At 44.4% G+C, this 26,038-nt stretch overlaps 1 protein-coding gene across 9 annotated transcripts in view; it reads right to left on the bottom strand.

Moving 5' to 3' along the window:
• Positions 1-26,038, bottom strand: part of IMPACT (impact RWD domain protein) — a 44,519-nt gene that overhangs the window by 12,391 nt on the left and 6,090 nt on the right. For 4 of the 9 annotated variants that reach the window (XM_053242977.1, XM_053242976.1, XM_053242973.1 and 1 more), the window contains 4 exons: positions 24,744-24,872; positions 19,175-19,260; positions 10,018-10,158; positions 6,974-7,068 (listed from right to left, as the gene is read on the bottom strand). In XM_053242977.1, the coding sequence (XP_053098952.1) occupies positions 6,974-7,068; positions 10,018-10,158; positions 19,175-19,260; positions 24,744-24,872 (451 nt within the window). Of the gene's footprint in view, positions 1-6,973; positions 7,069-10,017; positions 10,159-19,174; positions 19,261-20,195; positions 20,259-22,046; positions 22,100-24,743; positions 24,873-26,038 lie in introns of all 9 variants that reach the window. The other 5 variants (XR_008305587.1, XM_053242970.1, XM_053242969.1 and 2 more) reach the window with 4 other exon arrangements.

The raw sequence follows: 26,038 nt of genomic DNA, 5'->3' as shown, positions 1-26,038 counted from the left end.
GGCGTGGGTGGATAGGCATAAAACAGCTCCTGGCTCCATAGATATTGAAAGGCATCGCCCTTGCTCCATGGACCGACTCCCATCCGGGAGCAATATTGTTCGCACTTGCTTTTCTTGAAAGTCGCAAATAGGTCCACCTTTGGTCTGCCCCAAGCCAGGAACAATTGTTCCAGTACTTCTGGATTCAATTCCCATTCGTGCTGCTCCAACACTAGATCCCTGCTTAGTGAGTCTGCCAAACAGTTCATGCTGCCCTTGATATGAATGGCAATGGGGTAAATTCTGTGTGGGATGCACCAATTCCATAACTGTAGACTGAGATTGCATCAAGATCTGGACACTGTCCTGCCCTGCTTGTTTACATAAACAATGGCTGACGTATTGTCCATCTGTAACTGGATGGTTTGCCCCACAAACTGCCTCTGAAAGGCGACTATGGCTTTGAACGCAGCCAGAAGTTCCAGGAAGTTGATATGTAGAAGTCTTTCCTTTGGAGTCCACCTCCCCTGAACTCTGTGGTGTGACAAGTGGGCCCCCCATCCGTGCATGGAAGCATCAGAGGTCACCGTTGATGTTGGTCTCCGTGTGTGGAACCGCATGCCGTTGAGCATATTTGATTCCTTTGTCCACCAATTCAACGAGTCCAATATCTTCCCTGGAAGTACGACCTGCTTGGACTGAGGCTTGGTTCTTGGTTTGTAGGCCCTTAGAAACCAAAGCTGTAGCTTGCGCATCCATAACCTTGCATATAGGATTGCAGTGGTGCAGGATGCCATCAGGTTTAACATCACCTGAACTGTCCTTGCCTTCTGTACGGGAGTTTTTTGACAAAGGAAAATTAGCGAACGTAGACAGGCAAACCGATCCACCTGGAGGAATGCCTTCTGGGCTGCCATATCTAACTGTGCGCCGATGTACTGTAGTCGCTTTGCCGGTTGCAGAAAGGACTTCTCCCAATTGATCTGCACTCCCAAATTCTCCAACAGGCTCATCACCATGCCTATGTGTTCCAGCAATTGCTCCCGCGTCTTGGCTGTCAGAAGCCAGTCGTCCAAATAAGAGTATATGGACACCCCTTGCACCCTGAGATAGGTGATTATTACCGCTACACATTTTGTGAACACCCTCGGGGCGGTGACTAGGCCGAAAGGTAGCACATTGTACTGATAAATCTCGCTCTCCATGGTGAAGTGGAGATATTTGCAATGATTTTCTTGAATGCCTATATGGAAGTACACATCCTTTAGGTCGAGCATAGCAATCCAATTCTCCCTGTGGAGGAGTGGAAGGATGGCTTGCAACGTTGTCATTCTGAATTTTTGTACTTCGATGTACTGATTTAGGCCTCAAAGATCCATTATCGGTCTTATGCCCCCATTGCATTTGGGGATCTGGAAATACTGGGAATAAAATCCCGTCCGGCTGAGAGCCCACTGCACCGGCGATATTGCTCCCTTCAATAAGAGCTTCTGTACCTCTTCCCTCAGTATTGGGTTCTTGGGAGTGCATTTCAGTCCCAGGAACGGTGGATACTTGAACTCCAGCGCATATCCCGTTTATAATATGCGCAAAAAACCCAGCAGTCCGATGTTATATGGTGCCATGCTTGGGCATGGCTTGCCAGTTTGATGGTAACTCTGGCTGTGTTCAAGGAGATGGTGTTCCTGGTACTTAAGTGCTTGTTGTTGTGTAGAACAGGTATTTCACTCAGTGTTGGCGGGCTCAGGGACTGATCAAAGCTGCTGCTTTGATTGCGGCGTTCTCTTATTCTGAGAAGATTGGTTCCCCCTATTTTTAGGATAAAAGGGCCACTTGTAGTTACTATTGTAGCATTGGTAAGGTCGTTTAAAATCTCTCTTATCGGGACGATAAGTGCCCTGGCAGTTCTGATATTCATTGTATGGTCTGTATCTGTTAGAATACTTTGGATTAGTGAAAGATCTTGCCGTAATTCAGGACTTCTTCCACTGTTCCATGTTGTCATCAGTTTTGTCTGAAAAGAGACCGACACCATCAAAGGGCAGAGTCTCAATCCGATCTTTCATGTCCTGTTGTAGTCCTGTAGCACTTAACCAGACATGCCTTCTCAAAATAATAGAAGACGTCAATGTCCGAGACTCGGATTCTGCCAAATGCTTAGCATTCGCCAATTGTTGGTGGGTGGCTGCAGTTGACTTCGCAAATACAGTCTCAAACCTTTTAACAAACTCCCCTGGTTCTAGCGCAATCCGTTGATCATACAACGCTTCCCAGAGGGAATGTGTGTACCTTGCCTGGCATGCTACATAATTAGCTATTTTGATTGACAAGCACGCTGTTGAGTAAGTTCGCCTCCCAAGTACGTCCAGCTTGCGGCCTTCTTTGTCTGCTGGTGTTGTATGTCTTTTGCCGCCCTTAGACGTTGTCGCACAATCCACCACTAATGAATTAGGAGCAGGGTGGTGCATTAGGTAGGCATTTTCTTCCTCCTGTATCCAATACAAAGCCTCCAGACGCTTGGAAGTAGGTGTAGACGTCTGTAGCACCTCCCATGCTGACTTAGCCGCTCTTGAGATATGAGGTAGAATAGGCAAGTAAACGGGTTGCAGGCCTGAGGCCGACCGCATCATATGATATACTGGGTCTTCTAAGTCAGTAGTTTTCTCTTTCAGGTGCAAACCCAGGACCCATGCCATCTCCACAACCTGCTGATGATAACCTTTCATTTCCTCATTGGGCGAAATTGATGGAATCGCAGCAACATCCGAATCTGGATCTGGGAGAGCAGGTGCCTCTGGGTCCTCTGGATCTGCCTCTATCAAGTCTGAGGTATAGTCGTCCTCTATATCATCATCATCTCCATTGGATGAAACGGTTGAGTTGCCTACAGCTGTAGAATTCACCTTGATCGGTTCCTGAGTACAGGTCGTCTGAGTTCCCACCTGGCGGCAAGTGGACGGTATAGGCTGAGTTGGTTTGTGTGGTGTGTTGGTCTGAAGCGAAACCAAACATTGTGGCGGCAGTGGTTGAGATGGCCGGTGTGGTATGTATGTCTGAAGTGAGACTGAACACTGAGGAGGCAAAGGTACGGTGGCTTGGACGGCCGTCTCTGCCGCTGTACTGGAATCACTGTTGTCTGCACAGCCATCTCCATTCTCTGGATTCGTTTAGGGAGATCTTGCTCCCACTCCTCTAACCATCTTGTGAAAAGGGAGTACTCCTCTCGGGAGACCATTATAGAATCTCCCCAACCCCCACTGGGTAGGAGACCCATGACTGGTGTCTCCCTAGCCGAGAAAGAGGGTGTTTTGGGAATAGCCAGAGGCTGGTAGTCACCTTCCCGGAATCCCGTAAAGGTGTGAGTAGAAAACGTACTTTCCTCTGAATTTAGCATGCGGGCTAGACAGCAACCGGCAGGAAGCTCACTCTGCCCTGCTGGGGTCAATGGAGATGCCCTAGATGTAGGAGATGCCCTAGCTGTAGGCGAATGCACCATAATAGAATCCCCCTCCACGTCGGGCTTGATGTCGAGTTCTGCATCTAGTATAACTGCCACAGTTGACTCTGGAGCTGTAAAGTTGTCTGATGTCGACAATGATGTCGTGCGGTGTCGATGTCGAGCGGTCGGCGTCGAAGGCACTGATAAGCAATCCACTGGCTCTTCTCTATTCATCCTCGACGCCGAGTGGTCCGGATGCTGGATATGTTGAGGCCGTGGAGTCAGCGGTGACTGATGCGGTGTCGGAGCCGGGGATAAGGAAGCCGCCCAGCACCGAGGGATCACATAATCCTGTAGTCCCGAAGGTGAAGGAGTGTGCTCCGCACTCAGCTCAAGCTGTCTATGCTTGTGTTTTTTAGGCGGGGGCTCCTGCATCGAAGCCTTATCCTTGTGCTTCCTCTTCGGGCTAGAACGCTGATCCTCCAGCTGCTTAAATGGGGCTAAGGTGTCTGATGCCGAAGCGGTCGACGCTGCGGCTTTCCAAGCCGATGCGGTCGATGTCGATGCGCTCGCCTCCGAGGGCTTGTCCAACTTTCCCAGGACTTTAGACTGCACTTTCAGAGCAGGACCCGGCGATGCCCCCTCGGTAGCCATTTTAAGTGCTAGAGACTCCTCCAGCAAATATATCCTAAGGCGTGCTGCACGATTTTTCAAAGTCTGCTTGTTAAAAGTAACGCAGACTGAGCAGGCTTTCATTTCATGCTTTTCTCCCAAGCAGAACAAACAGAGGGCATGGCCGTCTGTTGAGGGGATTTTCCCGCGACAATTGGTACACCACTTAAAGGTTGTCTTGTCCTTTCCAGACCTGCCCGAGGCATCTGCCTTACCAGGTTTGCCTGAGCATTTTAGATTCGGCATCCGTTTAGAGAAGAGTAGTCGTCCGTTCCATCATCAAAGGGGAAGGCAGAGATTGAAACAAGTCCGAAGGAGTAGGAAAAGAGTCGTCAAGTCCGTATCCAGGAGTCTCGAGCCGAATAAATCTCAAACAATGCCAAATCCGAAAGAATTTCCAAAGAATAGTCAGAGTCCGTTTCCAGTAGTCAAAAGATCCAAAAATACGAAAAACAAACTTTCTCCAAAGAGTAAACTGTCTCCGAGTACTGATCGCAATGGCGGTCAGAAAGAAACTGATTGCAGGGATGCCCAACCGCCACTAGAGGCTACTACAGTCACGTGCAACAGGTGGTTGCCAGTGTCGCGAGGAGCTAACAATTCTACCTGAAGCTGATCTGCACAGGCGCAGAAACCCACGATTTATGAATGATGGAACCACTATCCAGATCTGGGAATTAAGAACTCACAAGTTCCAGTTCCATCTCCAGTTATTGATTCACAGTGAACTATGTATTTCTCCAGCCCTCTAGAGAAGTGCCCGCCATCAAAGCAGTGGTGTTTGCCACTGCAGAAGAACTCCACTTCATACATGACGGCCAGCTGCGGGGGTGAGTGTCGGGACTGGGGTGGAACTTCTGGCCCCATCTATTTATCCCCATATTTATACACTGCCTGATATGTGCATCTCAGATGCACACCTGATATGTGGTGTACACAATTTAAAACACAGCAAAGATAAAACAGAGTAAAAACAGTTAAAACAATTCCACAGCATAAAAAGTTAAAACAATCTTAGGATAAAAACAAATTAAACAGTTTAAATTAAATTTCAGTTAAAAGTCTGAGACACTTGAGACACTGTTTGCAGGAAGAGTGTTTTTGTTATGATGTCTGAAGAGGGCTTCTCTCACTGATGAGGTTGGCCTAAAACATTTGTCAGCTGAGGTGGAAAAAGCCAATGCTTCTTCCAAGATGCTCAGGGTCGTGTTTATGGTTGGGAGAAACTACAGGAGAACCTTGTTACTCATGGGGGTCCATTCCTCGCCTACTACCACGAGTAACTAAACTGCAAGTAACAAGGTATTATTCCTATGGGGAAAGAGGGAGTAAGTTCCAGAATGCTCAAAAAAGTTGTAAAAATGCTAAAAAAAACCCAGCAAAAAAGGCAAAAAACAAAAACAAAACCCACCCCACCATAGTGTGCTCCACAGGGGTCTCCTTGTGCCCAGCAATGCCCCACCCCCAGACCGCGAAATGCACCCCAAACAAACAAACAAAAAACCCTGAATTGCTGCAAACTGCATGTTTTATTAAGAGGCAAAAAATGGCAAAACAGCAAAAAAAAAAAAAAAGCACTCTACCTTGCTCTGTGGGGTCTCCTTCTACCCAGCAATGCCCCCCCGATTGCCAAATGCTCCCTCCCAAACTACATAAAATCATGGGGAAAATATTTTTTCTCAAAGAAATGAGCCACAAAATGGCTCCTGGGAACAAAATGGAGGGTGGAAGTGATCTTGGCAGTCACTTCCAGCCCTCTCAGAACCGTGGATACGTGGGTTTTAACCCTCAATATCCAAGGATACTGAGAGCCAAGGATACTCAGAATCCAAGGATACTGAAATCGGGTGTCAATTAGACACCCGCAAATATGTGAAATTATAGATATAGAATTTGTGTATAATGAAGTTCTCCTGTACTAAGGGTTGTTGTTTCTTCTTCTTCTCCTTCTCCTCAAAACTACCCTGTGAGGTAGGTTAGGTTGAAAAATGGCAACCAACCTAAGGTAACCCAGTGAGAGGCTGAGTGCGGATTTGAACCCAGATCCCCTCAATGAGCCCAACACTCTAACCACTACATTAAGCTGGTATTTTATTAATGCCCAGAGGCATCAGACTGGCCATTATTAAAACCAGAGAGCTGGATTAATGGACCTTCAGTTTGATAGTGCAAGACAATCATGCTTTTCCACATAAAAGCTTTGATATAAACGATAAAGCGTACTGATCTTCTTAAGTAAATCTATCCCTGTGAAGAGTACCCAGAATGTTGGGGGCAATATGCTAAATCATTGTAAACCGCTTAGAGAGCTCTGGCTATAAAGCGGTATATAAATGTAAGTGCTATTGCTATTGCTATTGCTAAGAGTTTAAATGTGTTTTTTCAGTCCAGCCCATTGGTCAGGATCAACTGAGCAATGTAATCCTACAGACCTATGAAGTTACCCTACATCTCTTCTTTGATACCATCCCAGAATCCAAGTTTCTCAGCTTGCTGATTTGACTATCCAAAAAACAGTATTTAAACCAGGCCTGCTCAACTTAGCCCCGCTAGCTAATTTTGGACTACAACTCCCATAATCCCCAGCTACAATGGCCAATAGCCAGGAATTATGGGAGTTGTAGGCCAACATCTAATAAGAGGGCCAAAGTTGAGCAGCCCTGATTAAAACCAACAGATTGCTCCGAAAAAAGAAGACAGCTTCATTAGTATGTGTAACAGACTACATACACACACTCCTCCTGAAAGTGGAAGCCTGTTTGTGGTGTTAGTTAAGACAATAAGCAAATTCATCTATATTAAAAAATACACTAATCCCATTTATTATGCAACCAAGAGTGGACAAAAGAGTAAAACAGCCGACTAAAAGCAGGCTTTACTAACCTGTTTGGGGCTCACAACAGGAGCCAAATGTGCCTGAAAAGTGCTTCTTCGGTCTGTAATTGGATTTCCATGATAAACTGGAGATAGTTCTTCATCTGCCAATTTAAAATTTAAGAATTCAGATTTTATGCATGGATAGATGTTTAAAATCTCAGCCCTGCTATACCACCTCTTCAACTGATTCAAAAGGGCCCAGCTAAACACATCTCTCTTGCCCTCTCATAAAAATTATTGTGGAGGTCAGCCCTCTCTTTCAATCCTTACACTGACTGATTGCCCGTGTGTGTGTTTATGTATGTGTGTGTGTGTGTACACAAAACAACTTCACAGAACAATTAAAAACAATTCACAGAGTAAAACAATTAAAACTGGGAATTGATAGATATAGTGCTGGTAGGTCAGCAGGCCGTTATAGGGGAAGTGAATTCAATAATTTAATTGCTGTTTCCCCTTCCAGCAGGCCTGCCACCTCTGACATTGGAGAGCAGTGCCAATAACTCAAAGAACCTCATCTTGTTACTTTGTAATGCTAGGTTGGTCCAAAATATATTTGAGATCATCCATTACTTTATCATGGATGAAGGAGCTGACCTGGTGTGCATTACGGAGACCTAGTTGGGAGAGGCTAGTGGTTCGGTTTGGTCCCAGCTTCTCCTGGTGGGTTAGTCCATGGTGGAGCTTATTGGGAAGATTATTGGATCCAACAGGATTCCAAGAAGCCTTGGAAGGGTTTGGAGTTGCCTCTGCTAGTGATTCTGTTGATTATGTGGTGCAAACATGCAATAATGAACTCACTAGAGCAGTAGACACAATAGCTCCTAAGCATCCTCTCCAGCCTGCTTCAAAGTCAATCCTGTGGTATTCAGAAGAACTACAGGAGCTGAAGCAGCAAAGTAGACTAGAGTGCAAGTAGAAGAAGACTCAACATGAATTCAACATATCACAACACAGAGCATTTGAAGATCTATGCTCAGGAAGTGCGGGTGGCAAAGGTGGGTCTTTTCTGCCCAGAAATTCATGTCTAGCAGAATTGTCTGGGATTGTGAGGAGGCTAGTATATGCCCCCGCCCCTTGAATTTGGAACCTTTAGTCACTTGCTATGATGTCTTCAAGGATTTTTTTGAGGATAAAAATCACTCGTATTTGGGCTGAACTGGATTCCACAGTTACTGCAGAGTTTACTGTGGAGGTGTCCAGCAACTCCTCTTATAGGATTAGATTGGATCACTTTCAGTTTGTGATTCCTGAGGATGTGGACGAATTGCTTCGGACTGCACCCCCTACAACCTGTTCTCTTGACCCTTGCCCAACTTGGCTTATTTCACCTGATAATCATAGATAAGAGGGTCGGGTAAAGATTATAAATGCTTCCCTGAGGGAGGGCAGGATACCTCCTTGCCTTAAGGAGGCTATTATTAGAATTTATTTGAAGAAACTTGCCTTGGATCCTTCAGAGTTAGCTAATTACAGACCTATTTCTAATCTTCCATGGTTGGGCAAGGTGATTGAGTGGGTAGTAGCCTGCCTCTCAGCTCCAGGCAGTTTTGGATGATACAGATTATCTCTAGACCCATTTCAAACTGGCTTTCGAGCAGGCTATGGGGTTGAGACTGCCTTGGTCAGCCTGATGGATGATCTCCAATTGGCTATCGACAGAGAAAGTGCAACTCTGCTGATTCTTTTGGATCTCTTGGTGGCTTTTGATACCATCAACCATGGAGTCCTTTTGAGTCGTCTCAGAAGAAGGGAGGTGTGACTGGGTGGCACTATTTTACAGTGGTTCCATTCCTACCTCTCTGGTAGATTCCATATGGTGTTGCTTGGAGACTGCTGCTCTGCAAAGCAAGAATTAAAGCCTGGAGTTCCACAAGGCTCCATACTGTCTCCAATGCTCTTTAGCATCTACATGAAACTGCTGGGATTGATCATCAGGAGACAGAACTGATGTTTCCAAGCAAAATACGAAGTGCCAGTTATTGTCTATGAAGCCCTGAATGGCTTAGGTCCAGGGCACTTAAAAGAGTGCCTTCTCTCTTATGAACCCTGCTACCTATTAGGATCATCTCGAGAGGTCTGGTTACAGTTGCCATTGGCTCATTTGTGGCAACTCGGGACCGGGCCTTCTCTGTGGCTGCCCAGGGGCTTTCGAATATGCTCCCTATCAAAATAAGAGCATCTCCTTCTCAGTTTGCTTTTAGTAAGACCCTCAAAAAACACCTTTCTCAGGTTTTTAACTGAAATTAATTTTAAACTGTTTTGTTTTTATCCTATGAGATTAATTTTTTATTCCGTGAAACTGTTTTTACTCTGTTTTATATTTATTGTGTTTTACATTGTGTACACTGCCTAGAGATGCAAAAATAAGCAATATAGATATATGATGAATACATAAAACTATTTCACAGAGTAACACAAACAGTTTAAAATTAGCTTTAATTAAAAGCCTGAGAAAACAGGTGTGTCTTAAGAGTCTTGAATTGCAAGTTTTTCTTCTTTATGACCAATTACAAATTGGTACCAAATCGCAGTTTGGCATGTGACCAACTAGGGCACAAAGCTATGGTTTCGCTTTATGTGCATAAGCCTGGAGTCAGACAATGCTATGATCTCCAAAGGCAAATAACAACTTTGGGTGGGGATTTTCAGCGAGATCATGGCATGAGGTTATCTCCCCTCCCTGTGCATCAAGGGTCCAATCCCAATGTTCAACTTTCCCAACAGCAGCTATTTAAAATTTTTTTTTAATGAATATGCAAGGTCAAACTACACATTTAGTGTCACATTTAGTTTCAAATGCATACAAATGCTAAACTCTTTGACCAGGGATCATATTACTTCTAAGTTCTGCATAGTATTTTGCCAGTACCTAATACAAATTCAGCTATACGAGGAACAAGGACATTTAGAATGTTTTCATGTTCCATATGTATTCAGCATTGCCTCATTAGCTACACTTCACATTTTCAGTAAGACTCTTGGTTAAAAAAAAAAAAAAAGAAGCACAAAAATAATGAAACACAACAAAACAGCAGTAAGAACTCTACCTTCCTGGCTTTCAGATAGATCGAAATTCAGTGTTACAGTTGGGCATTCCTGGAATGATTGATAAACCCCTGAAAAATCTTCATACTCTACATCTTCATACTCCACATCGGTTTCTTCTGTAATTGTTTTAATATCTGGTCCTGTTGGTGTAAAGTACCAGTTTTAATAAGCTTTCTCCAGAATTCCAGACACTTTTAAGTGGAAGCAACTGTGGGGAAATTAGTAATACAGTTCAGTTACCAAGCTGAATAAATAAGACAAAAGTATACACAGCTGGCACTTCTTTTGTTAAGCATAGTGGGTTTGATCCAAAGGTTCCCTTCCTCTGGCACAACAAGGGAACTTTTGGGTCTAGTCCAGTGTATATACATTTTTAAAAGGCTCATTCAGAAAACAGAAGGAATGGTCATTAGTATCAAAGCCACATATGATGGATTTGGAAATATTTTGAGAGGCTTCTGTTGGGTTGGGTTCCGCTGCCATACATCTACGTGGAATTGGCACACATAAGGACCTGCAGCTGGATTGCACACATTCTTTCTCCACCAAAATACTTTCCATATAGGAAAAGAGTTGTTGCACGAAGTGGCCTCGGACATTATATATTTTAAGGTTTTAAGAAATATACAAGACTGATGCTTGCATACGCATATTAAAGGGAAAACCCTAACACAGCAAACATTAACACACAGCTCCATTTCTCATCATCACCTCACCTTCAATTATGTGTGAAATTTAAAATGGCAAAAATTGCTCTCAAGGAACACAAGTATGCCAAGGTGATCTGTGTGTCAATCTGAGTGAGTGATGGCTTGGTACACACTGTTTGCCAAGCATGTGCATTTCAGTGTAGATCTGATGACAGAAAGGTGGAAAGGTCACCTTTCAAATGTTAATGACATCCAATTGCCATTTATGATAACTGTTCCCCTTTTAAATAGATTGTCTTAATTAGTTCCCTGATTCTACTGGTCTGACTGTTATTATTATTATGCTTTGTTGTTTCTTTTATGATCTTGTTTTAATCTTTCTGTTATTCTTAGCCATCTTGAGGCATTTGCAAAAAGGAGGAATATAAACAGGTTGCTTACCTGTAACTTATGATCTGGAGGTGATCTGTTGTAGCCATAAGGAATGGGTTCTGCGCCTGCACAGGGACTTTGTGGGCTGATTGATTAGCTCCTCTCAACGCCCTTCCCGCCTGCACGTGCCATGCTGAGTCCGTTAAGAGTGGCGGTTGTGGCGTCTCCTCCTCAGTTTCTCGCAGACCGCCTCCAGGGGCAATCCGCAAGTTGAATACCTCAAGTTGGTACTGCAGCGGGGATGGTCAGGGAAGGTATTTATGGCTACAACGGATCACATCCAGATCATAAGTTACAGGTAAGCAACCTGTTTATCTGGAATGTGATCCGTTGTAACCATAAGGAATGGGTGATTAGCAAGCTTCTCCCTTCTGGAGGTGGGTGCAGTTGACCTGAAGCCTACGCCAACACTCTTTTTAGAACAGTCCTTCCAAAACTTGCTTCTCGCGCCATCCTCAAATCAATGGTGTAATGTTTGATAAATGGCTGTTGAGAGGACCATGTGGCCGCCATGCAGATATCCAACATCTTGATGCCTGACAGGTGGGCTGCTGACGCCACATAAGCCCTAGTAGAGTGTGCACGCACCGTTCTAGGTGGCGCGATCCCCTGGCATTTATTTGCCTGAAAGATTAGCTCCACTATCCAGTGAGCAAGTCGCTGGCGTGAGACTGGACACCCCCTACATTTTCCTTTGTATAAAATAAAGAGTTTTCTACTTTTCCGGAAGGCATGAGTCCGCTCCAAGTAATACAGAAGAGCCCTACGCACATCTAACGAGTGGAGTGCCTTTTCCAAACCTGTCTCAAGGTCCTGAAAGAAGGTAGGCAGGATTATCTCCTGATTTAAATGGAAGTCAGTCACTACTTTTGTCTGGAAGCGCGGATCCAGTCTCAACACCCCTTGTGAGGATAGAACTGAGTATAAGGCTTATCCATACGAAGTACTGTCAACTCGCTCACTCGCTTTGCCAATGTAATTGCTACCAAAAAGGCAACCTTTAGGGATAGTAGCCTAATGGGTATAGTTGCCAGCAGCTCAAAAGGATGCTCCGTAAGTGCTGACAACACCAAGGACAAGCTCCACTGCTCCATTGGTTGACGTACAGGCGGATACAAATTGTTAAGGCCTTTTAGGAAACGTTTACTTTCCGGATGGGAAAATACAATTGACCCATCCCAACCCTTATGTCTCGCCGAAATGGCAGCCAAATGGAGTATGATAGAAACATTGGCTAATCCCTTCAACTTCAGTGATGTCAGGTAAACCAAAACCTCGCGTGGCGTGGCACGCAAGGGTTTGATCCCCTCCTCTTTCATATAAGTCCTATACCACTTCCACTTGCAAGCATAATTGCGCCTAGTGGATTCACGCCTGCTATTCAGTAAGATATCTTTCATAATCTGATTCTCCAGGCTGTCATTTTCAAGGCATGAATCTCGGGATGCAACACCCTTCCCTGTTCCCTTTGCAACAGGTCCGGTCTTTGTGGAAATCTGTGGAAGGTGCCCCGCAATAACTGTAGAAGCAGAGCAAACCACGGCTGGCGCGGCCACCAAGGGGTCAGTAGAATGCAGTCTGCTCTGTATCGAATAATTTGTGCTACCACCCGTTCGAGTAGAGGTAATGGAGAAAACAGATATAGCAGACCCGCATCCCAGGTGTGCTGAAAGCATCCCCTAGGGACCCCAGACCTATGCCCTCACGTGAGCAGTAGTTGGCATGTCTCGCAAACAAGTCTATTGAGGAGACCCCCCATTTGCTGAATACTTTCTGGAGATACATGTCCTTTATTTCCCACTCGTGCCTCTGGCTGTAGTCGGTGACTCTGCTTAGGCTGTCAGCCAAGCAATTGTCTACCCCCCGTATGTGGAGTGCTATTGGATAGACAGAGTGCTGCACGCACCAGTCCCACAGTTTTTGGGCGAGAAGACACAATGTCAGAGAGACCATTCCTCCCTGGTGGTTGATATAGGCAATCGCCGTCGTATTGTCCAACTGCAACCGTACAGTTTTCCCCTTGAGTAATGGCTCGAACGCCTTCAGGGCTAGAAATACTGCCATGAGCTCTAAGTAGTTGATATGTTGCTGAGCCTGAGGTTGTGTTCAAGTGCCCTGGATGCAATGCTCCATGCAATGCGCCCCCCATCCTGTCAAGGATGCATCCGTTGTCACCCAATGGGTGGGGGTCAATGCTGCGAACAACACCCCTTGTGTTAGATTGCGCTCCTCCATCCACCAGCGTAAACTGCTCATAACTACCTGTGGCATGGTCAGGCGCATGTTCTGACTGTCCACATTGGGGCAAAAGTTGCAGAGGTACCATTGTTGTAGCGTGCGCATGTGCAGATGTGTGTACTGTACAGTTGTGGTGCAGGAGGCCATTAGACCTAACAGCTTCTGGATCCGCACCGCAGGTTGACACGGGGTGTTCACAAATTGTTGGATGAGTGAGTGTATCTGGCAAATGCGCTCCTGAGGCAAGAACACCCTCTTGCTCTCTAAATCCAGCACCGCACCAATGAAGTCTACCCAATTCATTGGGGTGAGCTTTGACTTCTTCCAGTTGATGTTGATTCCAAGGTCCTCCAACAGGCAGACCACCTGTCGTATTTGTTAGACCAAGATCTCCTTACTGTGACTGACCAGGAGCCAATCGTCTAAGTACGGGTAGACCATCACTCCCCCCCTCCGCATCCTCAGGTAGGCAACCACAACTGCCATAACCTTGGTAAAAACCCTCGGCGCTTTCAACAGTCTGAACGGGAGAACCATGTATTGGTATATTTGACTCCCCACCGTGAACCGGAGATACTTGCGGTGGTTCTCCTGGATGCCTACATGGAAGTAGGCATCTTTTAGGTCCAATGTCGCTGCCCACACCCCGTGGATCAACAAGGGCAGGATAGACTGTAGAGTGACCATTCTGAACTTCCTGGTCAATATGTAATAGTTGAGACCCCTCAGGTCCATTATACCCCAGATCCCGTCAACTCTCTTCGGGATCTGGAAATAACGGGAGTAATAACCCGATAGTCTGTTCGCCCATGTCACGCCCTCGATCTCTGACAGCGAGGAGGAAGGGGAAGCTGTCAACTTTCCAGGCGATGCAGGAGTGTCTGAGGGGCAGAGCCCGGCTGTCAGTGTTCATGAAACAGCTGTGGATAATGACTCTGAGCAGGCACAACAACCTGAGGCAGCAGAAATCGTGAAAGACCAATCGGAAGAAGAGCTATGCAACCAACCCCCACTGACCCCCCAACAGCGGCGTGTCACGAGACGCAGGGATCAATTGGAGACTATTAGGAAAAGCAAACGCCTCTTGCAGAGGGCTGATAAGCCTTAAATCCCTGCCAGCTGGGAGCTCTCGTGGCTTGCACTATAAATCACATCATCAGTCGGCTACTCACTGCTGAAAAACAACATTCGTCAAACTTTATGTTGACAGCGTGCAGCCAAGTCCGGTCAAGACCTTGACAGCCCACTGCACTGGAGCAATTGCCTGCTTTTCTAGCAAAACCTTGACCTCCTCCTGTAGTATTCCCATGGCCGGCGTGTATTTTAGTCCTGAAAAGGGAGGCTTTTCCACAGATTCCAACACATACCTTGTTTGTACTATCCATAAGACCCACCGGTCTGATGTTATGTTGTGCCATGCTTGGGCATGGCTTGCCAGTTTGATGGTATTTCTGACAACCACAGGACCGATGGTGGGGGTCCTGGATAGACTGGCCAGCAATGGTGGTATCAGGCCAATGTTTTGAACGTGCAGTGGACGAACCATCCCATCAAAAGCCCTGTTTAGGAGCTTCTTTATTCTGCCGTGCTGTATTCCCCTTTGTCTTTTGGTTATACCCCCTAGAATGCTGATAGGGCCGGTATTGCTTTTTGTAGTCCTTCCTATCCTGGAATCTATTGGGCCTCTAACGTGAATAAGAGCGGCCCTTTGATGTAGTCCCGGAAGCACCTGACAATGCCATAAAGGTACGAGCCGTAAACTTTGACTTTTTCAATGACTCCATAGACGTGTCCGTGTCCTGATGAAACAGCCCCTTTCCATCAAATGCTAGAGATTCCACCCTGTCCTTCATATCTGACTGGAGGGTGGTAGAATGGAGCCAGGCATGCCTGCGCATGGCCACAGCCATAACCATCGTACAAGATTCTGTCTCCGCCAAATGTTTAAAGGTGCTCAACTGCTGCCTCGTCACTGCCGTGGTTCTTTCATAGGTTTTGTTAAACTTCCACTGGAAGTCCTCTGGAGTCATAGATGTGAGTCCTGCAATAGTGCATCCCATAACAGGTGATTATATCGGGCCATATATGCTGCATAGTTGGCAATTCGAATTGCAAATCTAGCAGTGCTATAGGTTTTTCTACCCATGACATCTATCTTCCTCCCTTCCTTATCCGCAGGTGTTGTATGGCGGCGACCACCCTTGGACGTCGAGGCGCAGTCTACAACCAATGAGTTGGGTACTGGGTGACGCAGTAGGTAAGTGTTGTCTTCCTCGGTAATCCTGTACAAATTTTCCAAACGTTTAGAAGTCAGAGATGTGACATGCATGACCTCCTACGCCATCTTTGCTGCTTTACTGATTGCTGGAATCATAGTGAGTGCAACCAGGTGAGAAGCCCTAGATTTCCCCATCATATTATACACTGCGTCCGTAACATCTGCATCTGGAGACTTTTGATCCATCCCCAGAGCCTCCGTTATATCCCTTATTAGTGCGTGATACGCCTTCAACTCCTCTGTTGGTGAGGTAGAGAGCCGTGGCGGGACGTCAGAGGGAGGATCTGACCTCCTACTGACGTCATCAGATTCTGAGCTGGCCGCAGAGTCATCATCCAGGCTCACCCCACCTGGGGAGGAAGGTGGTTCTGAGGGCGGAGGAGAAGACTTCCGCTTCCTCTTGCCACTTGGCTTTTCTAGAGGTTGTACGGTTGGTGGCTGAAGCGGCGCGGCTGAAGTGGCGCGGCTGGCGGCTGAAGCACCGCGGCCACTGCCTGCCCTTGAATAAAAGGACCCTGTGGCTGTACCACTGGGTGTGGAGCAGAGGGTATCTGCATGGATTTCCAGCGTAGGTAATCTGCATAATCCCCAGGTAACGTGTGGTGGAATCCGCAACTGTGGGTTGGAAGCCCAGAAGGCACCCCCTGATGCCCCAAGTGGTGTCTCGTAGTGGGCTCTACTGCAGAATGCGGCAAGGTTGAAGCAGGCAAATGTCCTTCTGACGGCTGAATATGTAAAGGAGAGTAGGAAGGTGTCCTGGGCAGTCGAACTGGTTCCTCCTCATCACGCTCATCATCGAGGCCAGTGCTCAAAAAACCTTGGAAAGTAGACCCTGACGGAGTACTCAAAGCTGAGTCCAGCCGACGTTGAGGGTGCGCTATAAACTATGCCCTAGTCAGACAAGGTTGTCAATGTCAATGTCAATGTCAACATCGATGCCGAGAATACTAACGGAGCCATCGATGCCGACAATGCAGGTTGAGACATCGATGTCAAGAGAGGCAGCTGAACCATCAATGTCGAAGTTGACATCGGAGTTGGATGCCGAGTCATCGTGGTCAATGTCGTGGCAGTCAATGCCGAGGCAGACTCATCCAAGTCACCCTCAAAAGCTTGTGCCGATACCGGGGAAGGGGTACGGTGCGCCTTCACTTTTGGCGCCTCCAAGTCCCTAGTACGTTCCCGATCCTTGTGTTTCCCTTTTCTAGAAACATCCTTGGGCTTCTTGAAAATAATCTCAGAAGACTTTGTAGCACTCGTCACCACAGTTTTAGACTGCTGCCTTGCAGTTCTGCGACTACTCGACTCCGGGGAGCCTGGAGCGCACGATGTTGATCGGGCTTCCGACATCGAAGGGGAGTCCGATGAAGTGCCCGGCCGAGGTGTAGGCGGGCGGAGCGCCTCATCATAAAAAACCTCCCTGAGGTGCAGTGCCCTATTTTGCCTTGTCTGTTTAGAAAAGGAGCAGCATACTTTACACGTCGCGGTATTGTGCTCCTCTCCCAGGCACATTAAACTTGTGTCGTGGTGATCTGTGGACGGCAGCTTGGCCCGACATTTTACACATCTTTTAAAGGTTTTTTCCCCCTCCAGTGCCAGATAGCCAGTAATGAAGGCAAACGACCAGTCACCAAATCCAATAGTCCGTCACACAAACACGATCCGATATCCGTTCCGAGGTCAAGTTATAAAGGTAAACGATCTTTCACCAAATCCGTCCAGTAAGAGTAAATCGTAATCCAGTCCAAATCCAAGTTCAAATCAAGAGTCTAAAACACTTTCTAAATCTCTTTCAAGGAGCAACAGCTACGAGGTTTGATCGCTAAGGCAGTCGAAGAGAAACTGAGGAGGAGACGCCCCAACCGCCACTCTTAACGGACTCAGCACTGCACGTGCAGGCGGGAGGGGCATCGAGAGGAGCTAATCAATCAGTCTGCGAGGTCCCTGCGCAGGCACAGAACCCATTCCTTATGGTTACAACAGATCACATTCCAGATAAATAAATACCATATTCTCATATTCTCTATGCAACACCCAGATCTCTAAAACCCTGAAAAATGTAATGTATGAAAAATCTCAGAAGTTGAAGCTTAAGAGGGGCTAAGACATATTCATGGAGGACAGGTTTAACCATGGCTACCAGTCTGGTGGCTATAGGCCACCTCCAGCCTCAGAGGCAAGATGCCTCTGAATACCAGTTGCAGGGGAGCAACCGCAGGAGAGAGGGCATGCCCTCACCTCTTGCTTGTGGGCTTCCCAGAGGCATCTAGTGGGCCACTGTGAGAGACAGGATGCTGGACTAGATAGACCTTGGGCCTGATCCAGCAGGCATGTTATATTCTTATTTTCTGTGCTACTGGCCTGCTTCTTTATAGATACAGGTCTATTTAGTTGCAAGTCAAGCTTTACTCATAGCTGCTGTAAGCTAATTCCCTGCTGTGTGATATAGTACAGTTTTGCCACAAGAGAGCAGAATGGGCTACTAAATGTGCGCCTAAATAGCAGGGGGCGGGGGCGGGATATTTGGCCAGGTACAATGAATGCTTCAAAGAGGATGCCAGAGAGCTGTGTAGGCCACATATCTTGCTATCTTCAAAGCCACACGCATGGCTGCAAAAAAACCTAGCTCACATTTAGATGCCCATTCCCCAATCCAACCTGTCTTATTGTTTTCAAGCCTCATTAAAAACAATGCCTTTCAATGAACAACCGGATTGAAGTGTCTCTATTCATTTGTTGTGTCAGGATGATATACTGCCATTTGTGTGGAATAATTAAAATAGAAGATTATACACCAGTATTTTCTAATTATGTCGCTGTATGTTGAATCACTTTTCTAATTCTCAAAAGGCAAGCCCAGAATTAGAAATTATTAATTAGTACACAGTAAAATGATATGTAATACAAACGGCTGGGCTGTGTATGAACTGGTTTGAACTGCAATGTGTTCTGCCATAAAGCAAACCCACTAAACACTTATTAGATTACAGCTGTTGCTCCCAGTTTGTTTTTCTATTATTGTTTTCCCTCAAAAAAGAAGAAAAGATAACAAGAACGCGGCTAATTTATTTTAGCTAGATTCAGAATTGAATCTGAAGCTTATTTCTGGGTGGGAGTGTGTGTGTGTCTGACTTCAGAACTCTTGAAACTCATTTCCACTGTTCCCACAAAGTGAAAAGATATCCGAAGGAATGAAGGGAAGCAACCACATGCCCAAACAAGTCAAATATCTCAGTCTGCCTGTGGCCAAGACTCACATTGCCTTATCATGTCATCACATTACTCAATAAGGGAGGGCCTTATTGCAGAAGCAGACAAGAGTGTGCAACCTGTCAAAGTCATTCCCATGTTTGATAGCAAATTCTGACTATACTTCATGCAATCATATCACATAGCTAGTCAGCCTTATATAATGCAAGCTAATTGAAAACACCAGTCTTTTCCTTCACTCATTACACTTCCAATTGTACCACTTTACTCAAATGTTGTGGGTCTTGTCCCTCGATAGTACATTTCAGTATATAATCAAGAGTAACCCTATAATGTTTAGCATATTACCTGGATCAGATGACTGAGATTTTTCTATCAAAATTTCCCGTATCTTCTCCACCCACAGATAAAGGATACTTTCACCAAGATTCTGCCTGAAAAATCATGCAGTAAACATAAACCAACTCCTCGGTTTAATTTAACTATTATTATTATTATTATTATTATTATTATTATTATTATTATTAACATTTTATATCCCTCTCTTCCTCCAAAGAGCCCAGAGCGGTGTACTACATACTTAGGTTTCTCCTTACAACAACCTTGTGAAGTAGGTTAGGCTGAGAGAGAAGTGACTGGCCCAGAGTCACCCAGCAAGTATCATGGTTGGATGGGGATTTGAACTCAGGTCTCCCCAGTCCTATGCCAGCACTCTAACCACCACACCATGCTGGCTCTCCAACATACCAACATACACAGGAAAAAAGGAGTTTAAAATGTTACAGGTTAAGATGCACTTTATAAGTCTTGAGTCAAATATGAAATAACAAAACAATTTTCCTCCAAGGCCACCACAGTTTCCTGGAATGAAAGGAGACTTACTGCTTCATATCAATGGCCTGACTAGTGCACTATTCATATCATCAACACATCATCTCAAAAATCTCCCCAACAAATCCTCAGTAACAAAATGGTCCTTTGCAGGGATGACTCTCGCTTAACAAACCATAATTCCTTCTTTTCTGCCAGACATTCAAGTGGAGGAAGAAAGAGTAGGGAGAAGTACATGGCCTTGGTGTTCAATCCTAGCCCAAACAACACCTATTTCTTAGATCAGGATGTTTGTAATTGGACAGTCCAGTCCAGTGTACAAAATCTTAGCCTGTGCAAGGTTTCAAATAAGAACTCACAGAGGTGAAACAGCAACTTCATTTGTGAATAGAGTCGAGGTTGTTCTATTACTAACCTCTCAGGGTTGTTACGATGATAAATGAAACCAAACAGTACAGGAATATACACACTGAAAATAAAATGTAAGCTTCAACAGCTGCTGATCTATTTCCATAGTTTTTCAGCTTGTATCACTTACGCATAGATTTCTTCCAGATTATTTGCTAGTTCTGCATACTCCTGCCTTAGAAGCCAAGGAGCACTGGAATAAAAGAACACCACACATATTTATGCACTTAATAAATTTTCTGCTTCAAAATGCTAAAGCTGTGGGTTATGTCTGTGAACTTTAGAAGCTCTGACAAGGTAAGACTGTGCAGCCATCCAAACTCCCCTCCTCTTTTACATGTTGGGACAGTGTTCATAAAAATGCAGGAGCAGAACGGGAAGGCAGAGTAATTTCTACTAGCTTCTGCTTGCATACAAATTGACAAAGTCAGCATGATTAGACCAGCGTGAACCACACCAGCCAGTTTTTGGTGAGTTACACAAACCTTCCTCAGAGAACCATGCTCAGAAGCAAGAAATTATTTGTGTTTCCGAAAAAGAGGGCTATGCAGAGTACTCACAAAGCCACTTTTCCCTGCTTCCCTTCTGGAATAACATTTTAAGAAGTAAAAACACCACATCACACACACACCCCAATAGATGTTTTTAAAGGCACAAAGTAAAATTTTATTGAATGATAGGAACATGCATTAAAAATTTAAGAAGCCAGATGTCTGCTCAAAGGGGGCAGGGAAGGAAGTTATCAAAAACTGGCATTAGATTCAGAGCCAGGTATATGTCATCAGAGAAGCAAAGCTCAGCCTGAAGCAAAAAAACAAGTTCTAGTAAGAACTAATCTGCCTTCACTATACCTTCAACTGGACTGAATTTGGTTCAAATTGGTTAGGTGGCCCACAAGTTAGACCTCTTGCTTCTCAAAATTTCACGTGTCTGCCACCTTGGATCAGGGTGGATAACACCATTACAATCTACACCACTGAAGTGCCACTATATGTTACTCACTACAACTGTACCAAATTTGGTTCAAATTGGTTAGACAGTCCACAAGTTAGGCCACTTGCGCCTCAAAACGTTTATGCATCCGCCATCCTTAAAAGGGGTGGATGACATCAGAAACTACGTCACTGGGGCATCTCTTTGTGTCCCTACAGCTGTAGCAAATTCGGTTCAAATCAGTTAGGCAGTTCACAAGTTAGCCCATTCGCCTCAAAAGTTTACACGTCTGCCATTTTAAACTGGGGTGAATGACATCATCACAATCTATGCCATTGGGGTGTCCCTAAAACTGTACTGTACCCGATTTGGTTCATATTGGTCCAAGAACTGTGAAATTGAGGTGGGTGGGAGAGAACAGACACATGGATACACAGAATGCTGAGTGATGTCATAAACCTACTGGCAAGTAGGCTAAAAACATACACACACACTCCTGTAGGGAGGTACACTCTTTGCTTCTCACACCTCAGAGTAGGGGTAGACTGCTTGGCACAGTAGACTGCTTGGCACAGTTCAGTCTGAATTAGGGTCAAACTCCGTGTCCACAAACCAGTTCAGTCGAACCCACTGGCTGTGCCGGATGGGTCAACAAATGGGCTCAATGTGGTTTGCAATCAAACTGCTCAAACTGGCCTGGTTCACGGTGGACTGGATCGCTATCAAACCTGTTCTGCACATCACTACGTCTAGGCAATACATAACTGAGAAAAGTGACTAAGTCAGCAAAAGTAGGGAAGGGCAAGGATAGATATGAGCTTAGGAAACAGGCAAAACCCGTATATATAGAAATGTACCTGGATTTTCCCAAGTCTACAATACTTCCCATAATTTTCACAATGTCTCTGCTGCTATTGACTGCATATATTTCAACTTTTATGAGACAAATCACTAGTGATTACATGCTGTTAAGCAGTGGTTTTATGAGATGAACAAGCTGCAAAAAAGCACGAGAAACTTAACATTCTGAAAGAGAGGCATCACTTACTTAAGCTGATAAATAGGTGGTGCTGCAGTTGGATATTCAGGAGGCAGGATCACCTGAAAGTTTTTAAAAGGATTTTATTGGGTTTTCATTCTTTCAAAATACACAAATACTGCAGCAATACCTTGAAAAGCAAAAGAAGGTAGATACAGGATAAGGAAGTTGAGAAAGTGGAAAGGGGGAAATGAGATGAAGCACCTAAATGGTTGATGGATCAATGATGGGTAGATAATTAGATGTTATTGGTCTCCAGAACCACGGCAATTTTGAAAACATAAAAATAGCAGCAATGTCACATGAAAAAAAATCTTCAATCGAACAAAGCAATCCTATGTACAATCAATTAAATTTGATTTACACATCATTCACTTAAACTTGCATCCACTATTAATAAATAAGCAAAAACTAAACTAATAGGTTTATCCTGGGTCAACCACAGTTGGTATAAGAGAAGATGCTGCCCTGAAGACAGTGCTGCTGGGGAGCGGGGACAAGCTTCAGCCAATAAAGAATTACCCAAGGTGGACTGCCTTCACTTGTCTTGGCTAACCCCTCTGTTTGGAGGTATAAGAGAAGCTACTGCCTTGAAGGCAATGTTGGAAGAGGCCTGAAGCAGTAAGGTCAATGATAAGATCCACTAGATAAGATCAATACAATAAAACTACTTGTAACTATCTGATGGCATTCAAGTGTCAATCTTACCCGAAAGAGTTCTAAGAAAAATAGCCAGTAGTTCTAAGGAAAATAGCCAGTCTCTCTTAAAACTGAAGGGGTGTGTGTTTGGCATCAATAACAATTATGAAACATTAATTAGATACTACATAATAAGAAATGCCATCACACTGTCCTAGGTGGCAACCCTATGCACACTTACTCAGAAGTCTTAACATAAGAGCCTTGCTGAATCAGGCCTCTCTAGCCCAGCATCCTAAGTGGTCCACAAGATGCCTCTGAGAAGCCCAAAAACAGGTTGTTCCCCTGCAACTAGTGCTTCTGAAACTGGAGATAGCCTGTAGCCATCAATAGACTTGTCCTCCATGAATCTGTCTAAGCTCCTTTTAAAGCCATCCAAGCCGACGGCCATCACCACATCTGGGGCAGAGAATTCCATAAGGAATCATGTGTTGTGTGGAAAAGTACTTTCATCTGTCCTATTTTTTCTGGCAGTCAGTTTCATGAGATGACCCTTGGTTCTAGTGTTGTGAGAAAAACTTCTCACTACTACTCTGCCCACATCATGCATAATTTGATAAATGTACACACTATTGTAGTGTTCAGATGACATCCTAATCCCAACATGAAGCAAACATAGGACATCTCCCATATTGTACACGACATGTAAGACAAGTGCAAACATTAAAAGTTAAGAGTCTCAAGGACCATATATGGCTTCTCAACATTAAAATCCACTTGGAGAAAGAAAAATCCTATTTTACAAGGAAGTTGTGATTTTTAAAAATACATAATTCTATATGCTTAATTAAATAGCATCTGTGGTTTCTTTAAGTTGCTTCGTTTAACAATCTATTATGTGCCAAACAAGGGGGGGCGGGGGAGGTGGTCTAATTTAAATTGGTGGTCAAGTTTCCCCCCACCTAAAAGCAGCCCCACATGCTACTTGACAAATCACTTTTGAAACTCAAGAATATTTCAAAAGTAATTTGTACTATAAAGACCTGTGGTGAGAAAGCAAAACTGAGCAGTCTAGGCATATACAAGCAAGTGCATGCACCGTTGATTACCAGAATGTATTATGGAATACACACATACATTTACATACTTATTTCACATGACTTGTATAGTTGCTCAGTTTAATTTCAGAGGCTTTGTTTTTCAAAATTTGGCATTTTGTGATCAGATTTGTCCTGATCTGCAACTGCCGTTTGATTGTGTTGTGTCAAGCACAAGATTTTCTCCTTGGAGGACGGCTTATTTGTCACAAGTGACATCCAGCGTGGTGTAGTGGTTAGAGTGCTGGACTAGGACCGGGGAGACCCGAGTTCAAATCCCCATTCAGCCATAAAACTAGCTGGGTGACTCTGGGCCAGTCATTTCTCTCTCGGCCTAACCTACTTCACAGGGTTGTTGTGAAAGAGAAACTCAAGTATGTAGTACACCGCTCTGGGCTCCTTGGAGGAAGAGCGGGATATAAATGTAAAATAACAATAACAATAACAATCCCTCCAGCACTGACTGACTACAGAAAGCTAAGCAATTCTTCTAGTGCAGCCAGTTCATTGATGGCTGCAAAGTCTATACAAGACAAATAGGACTAGAAAGAAAGGACACTCTGAAGACAAATTCTTAAAGATATACCATATTTACCAGAATCCAAGACTAGGGGTTTTTTTCAGGTTCTTTGATGTTATAAATTGGGGGACATCATCTTAAATCCAGTGCTGTCCTTTTTTTTGGTAAATACAGGTACAATGTGTATTTGACCTGTATTTTTTAAAGGGTCGTCTTAAATTCAGAGTTGTCTTCTATCTTATGCCAGGATCCTTGCTCCAGTTCAGTGGAAGTTTTGGCTTTTTATCTTGAACATGCCATTTTTTACCCATGCCATATCAAAAATGGTTCTTAGAAAATAAAAGCCAAAGATCTGGCCTCACAAAATAGCACTCCATTTAGGTTCCAGGATGTCTATCTGAGGCGATCCAATCACAATCTCTCAATCAAATTATGGAACAAGAAACATACCTGCAGACAGAGAGTCCACTTGGGTTGTTCCAAACAATCGCTAATCTTAATGCAGAATATTTTCTCATCTTTATCAACAGTGCACCATTCATCACCATATATTGCAGACAGGGCTTCAATTTCTTCTGCCTGACAGGAACAGGATTATGTGATGTTATTCTGTTCTGAACATACTACTAGCAATGCAAACAAGATCAGCTTAATACAGCAAGATATAAATCATACACAGCAATACCAATATCTAAGTGTACTGTATGACTGCTTTCAATGAACTGTGGCAAACTCATTTTGTACAATATAAGAGGCCACCTCGTGAGCCATTTGGCTTGAAAGGCAGGGTACCACACCTTTCAAATAAACAGGTAAAATATAAAAACAATTCTACTCCTGGTTCCTAAATGTAATGCAACTTACCACCACTTCAGAACGCTCAGTACTGGTTACACCCTGTTTATGGAACAGCCTCCCCAGTGAGGTTTGTCTGGCTTCATCACTTTGTTCTTTCAGATGCCAGGTAAAGACCTTTTTGTTCACTCAGGCTTTTCAAATTTTAATTCTTTAAGTTTTTTATCTGATATAATAATAATTTTTTAATCTGATTGTAACTGATTTTTTTTAAAAAAAGTTTTTGTTTTTATATTATATTTTCTATTTTCTCCACCCCTTCCCCTTTTTTTGGTCTGTTATGATTTAATGCACACTTTTTATCTCATGTTTTAATGTTGTGTCATAAGCCATTCAGAGAACAATTTGTTATGAGGCGGCTAACAAATTAAGATTATTTATTATAAATTATTATTATTCAGTACTGCACCTTTAGGCCTCCAATCCTCTGTACTTCCACAATGGCTCACAAGCCTGAATTTACAATTCCCAGAACTACTAACACAACTTGTCCACTTGCAATGATTCTTTCCAGCTATTCAGCAGGGTAAGCAATGGGCCTTTATTAGAATTCTATGGGCAATACACGGTGGCCCCAATGTCCCTCTGTTAAGAGCAGAGCTTTGACATGCTTGCAACAAACAGGGCTTACAAATATTTAATGACGATTGGGGCACAACTGCATGGTTGCTATGGTTTAGCTTTAGTAGGATAAGCAGATGTTTGCCCCACAGCAAATCAGGCTGTTCCAGACTTCCAGGTTGCTCTAACCAGACATAATTAGGACTGAGCGAAACACCCAAAGGGCAAAAGGGAGACATTGGGTTTATGTGCTGCATGCAGAGAGCAGAATCAGACAAGGTGAAATAGATACCTAGGTACCTAATCTGACAATAAATGAAACAAATAAT

This window comes from Hemicordylus capensis, chromosome 4 (assembly GCF_027244095.1).
Source record: "Hemicordylus capensis ecotype Gifberg chromosome 4, rHemCap1.1.pri, whole genome shotgun sequence".
In the NCBI taxonomy this organism is placed as follows: Eukaryota; Metazoa; Chordata; class Lepidosauria; order Squamata; family Cordylidae; genus Hemicordylus; species Hemicordylus capensis.
The sequence above is the reverse complement of the archived record's forward strand: the minus strand, read 5'-3'. Positions and strand labels throughout refer to the sequence as shown.